General features: G+C 48.7%; 1 protein-coding gene across 1 annotated transcript; it reads left to right on the forward strand.

Annotated features, from left to right (window-relative positions):
- Nucleotides 1–208: 208 nt before the first annotated feature.
- LOC104510854 (ubiquitin-conjugating enzyme E2 A) lies at nucleotides 209–2434 on the forward strand (the record flags this gene model as incomplete). The annotated part of the gene is made up of 3 exons (XM_010153234.1): nucleotides 209–298; nucleotides 1229–1317; nucleotides 1668–2434. Coding segments are annotated over 3 exons (308 nt in total), but the record flags the coding sequence as incomplete, so codon positions are not given.
- Between the last annotated feature and the right edge of the window lie 1132 nt (nucleotides 2435–3566).

A 3566-nucleotide genomic window follows, 5' to 3' on the forward strand; every position in this document is an offset into this window, starting at 1 on the left:
CGGGTACCAGTAGTGTGTAGGACTTGAGAGTCAACGATTAGCTCTGAAGAGTAGAAGAATCATTCATTGTAGAGCTGAGCAATCTGTATTCCGTATCCAGCGTGCGTGTATGAGCACAACAGTAGCAGTTTGAGCTTGTGCAGGGACGATACTTCCCTTGCTTAAGTTCATTCTGAATAAAGGCTCCTTATCTCTCTCTCAACTCCAGGAACTTTCAAACTTACAATAGAATTCACAGAAGAATATCCGAATAAGCCGCCTACTGTTAGATTTGTCTCTAAAATGTTTCATCCAAATGGTAAGTACTTGCACAATGCTTGTTGTTGTTGTTGTGGGTGGTTGTAGCCCGCTGTAGAAATAGGTCTGTTTATAATAAAAGTTTCCACTAGCTAATAAACTAGCAAAATTCAGTGCGGTTCCGTGTAGCTTTGGTAAGGATGACTGTGAGCAGTGCTTAGGCTTGAAATGAAAGGGGCTGTACCGGGAGCCTCTTACCTTTTGGGTGTCACAGCACAGTACTGGCGAGACACTTTTCTCTCTCAGCTGCCTGTTGTTAAACCTTATAGAACAGTGTTTTGTGCTTAAATCAGTGCCTTGGACTTGTGTGTGCACTGCGTAGCTCACAGCACTGCTGGGTGCGGTGGTCTTGGATCACTTCCCAGCAATGCCTGTAGGAATGACAGACCTTGAAATGCACTGCTCGTTCCCTACTACAGCCAGGGATAGTGAGATCATTTAACTCATCCCCTTCCTTGGTCGTGAAAGGTTGGGGATGCATTCCTTGCCTCCCAACACATATGAGCTTTGTGAAGAAATCTGGAAGGTTCAAAGCACGTGTGGGTAAAGTGTGCGGAGGGGAGGGTCTTCTCAGGCTGCCGTGAGGCAGGTGCCCAGACACTGACTGTCGTAGGTACTTCCTGGGGAAACCTTAGGTGTAAACAGCCTTGTGCTGGGCTTGCTTGTGGGTAGCTTAAATTTCTTTGCCTCAAAATCAGAGCAGCCTGATGAAGAACAAGCAGGGGCGGAGTTTAAATACCTTGGGCAGCTGTGGGTGACAAGCTTCACCTCTTCCCACCTACAGCCTTGTTCGCTGGGTTTAGGTCTGTCGGACACTATGGACTTTTGCTGGGTTTGTCAGTACGTAGTTCTCAGGATCAGGCAATAGTAGGAAAAAACTGAGCAGCTGTACAACTCCTGTGTTAAGTCATTTTTCTTGAACCTTTTCTAGTCTACGCAGATGGTAGTATATGTCTGGATATTCTTCAGAATCGTTGGAGTCCTACTTACGATGTCTCCTCCATCTTAACATCCATACAGGTAAAAAGAACTCTGCGTGAAAAGGCAGCATGAAATTAGGATGCTTTGATAAAAACAGCTCGGGGAACACATTTGGGGTAGCCAGGATGTACCTTGGTTTTGGCCACAGCAGGAGTAGTTCCTGTGGCGTTAGTGGCAGCAGGTGCTCGCTGAGGGGACTGGCGCTGCTCGGCTGTCAGCTCAACAGTCGCCTGCACTAGGAGGGACACTGGTCCCCGATTTACACCTGGAGTAATGCCGTGTATGTGACCCGTGTCGAACTTCTGCCCTCCTGCTAGTATGGGTGGTTTAAGGAGCCTGTTGGAAAACGGCGTGTTTAAGTGTCTAAGAACCTCTTTCTCTTTGCACAGTCTCTATTGGATGAGCCCAATCCCAACAGCCCAGCAAACAGCCAGGCAGCTCAGCTATACCAAGAGAATAAGCGGGAATATGAAAAACGGGTTTCTGCCATAGTAGAACAGAGCTGGCGTGACTGTTGACCCAGGATGATGCAAATGAACACTCTGTTGATGAGGAAAATAAACAAAGCGTCCGAGTCATCTTTTTCCTCCTAGCATTTACTTTGAAAGCAGAATAGCTGTTGTGCTGTTGCCACCCTCCCTCGCTGAAGCTTCTTCTCCTTGGACATCAGAAAGCACCCACTTTGAAGTCACGTGTTCTGTACTTGGGTTACTTGCAAAAGAGTTACTGATGCCGAATTCATTTTCTGTGGTCCCTCTCCAGTCTTAGGGCAGTATTGTGCATTTCTGTAGTGTACACTAAGCTTTTAATTGTAATTGTGTTATACACAGTGATGCTTATGTGTAGCTTGATAAAAGGGATGTTTATATACATACACATTTTTTAACTGGTATTAACTAAAGTGCTGATCTGTCCAGGCTGGTCACTTACCTCTACTCTTGGTTTAGACCCCACTGCATTTGTAAGTGCTGCGTGAAGAAATAACCTTGTTTCCCTTCTGAATTGGTTTCCGAGCTCTTTACTCACAGAGGAAAACCAACTCTAGAACTGATTCCCATTCAGATCTGTGGTAAGACTGTGGAATGCTCGTTACTCCTTCACTTCCCGTGCGGGGTTTATGTACGGATGTACATAAAGCACTGCAGCTGTGGTACTTCGCTTAGGGTGAGAAATAACCCCGTTTCACTTTGAGTTTTTATTGTAAAGGACAGAGACTGCTTCCGTGGCCGTAGTCCTGTTGCCGAGGCGTTACCGGGCAGAACCAGGTAGAGCTGTGGTACTCTGAGCGAAAGACCTTCCCCCTCAAGGCAGAGGTAAAACCCGCAGTGTCTGGTGGTGGAGTTACTCTCCTGCGTCTTTCTCCCGCCCCTTATCTTTGGTTGGGGAAGACAAGTTGTTTGGGATCCAGCTTTGCCTTGGGGAACGTTTAATAAAGTACAGGGTAGGCATTTGAGCCCCTGCGGTTTCTGCTCTCCGTAGATTCCGTGTGGTTTGTGTGAGCTAGGCTGCGTGCTCGAGTTGGTTTCCCTCACGGCTTACGAAAGTCTATTTTTCAGCTCTGGAAGAAAAAAAAACAACCCTTTGTAAGTGCAGACTCCCGTTTTGTAAGGCCGAGCGTGTAGCTCTGGGGACAGTACCTGGAGCAGCAGTGCGGGGCAAGACCTCCGGGTGTGTTGTCCACTGTTCCGCTGTCTTCTGTGTGCACATTGGTCTGTTAGTTGAGAAGTTTAACTTTGCACAAGTAACCCATGTAAGAAACTGTACATTTTTCAAAAGTTGTAAATAAAGTGTAACCTTAGTGCTTATTGTATAAATAGGAGAGAGGTGTGGGACTGTGGTTATTGTACCGGCGGAGGGTCGCGTGGGATCCAGCTCCAGGCGGCCCTGTCTGGGCAGGAAATAGGCGGTAAAAGGCCCCCAAAGCCACAAATTGTGAAAGGCTTCCCAGCCTGGGGGCAGCAGCTGTGCTTGGGCAAAGCCTGTGCCGCTTGTAGCGGAGGGTAACTGGCTGGGAGAGAGCGGGATGTGGCTCTGGGATACAGGAACTGGAGTTAACTTCCTCCTGGCTTAGGAGGGGGAGAGGAGGATGTAGTGTCCTACTCTCCGGGGCTGGTGCCGCTGCTCAGCGCTGCAGTCACGGGGGAAGCTGCTGGGCTCTTTCAGATACCAGATGGGGTTTAAGAGCCCGCTATGTCTCTCCTTTGTGCAGGGGCCCTTTGCTGCACCCTGTGGGCCTGGTGCAGCTGTCTCCCAGGTGCGCGGGGGGAGGGCAGGACAGGGAGCCCGTC

Source organism: Eurypyga helias, unplaced genomic scaffold (genome assembly GCF_000690775.1).
Source record: "Eurypyga helias isolate BGI_N326 unplaced genomic scaffold, ASM69077v1 scaffold28686, whole genome shotgun sequence".
Classification (NCBI taxonomy): Eukaryota; Metazoa; Chordata; class Aves; order Eurypygiformes; family Eurypygidae; genus Eurypyga; species Eurypyga helias.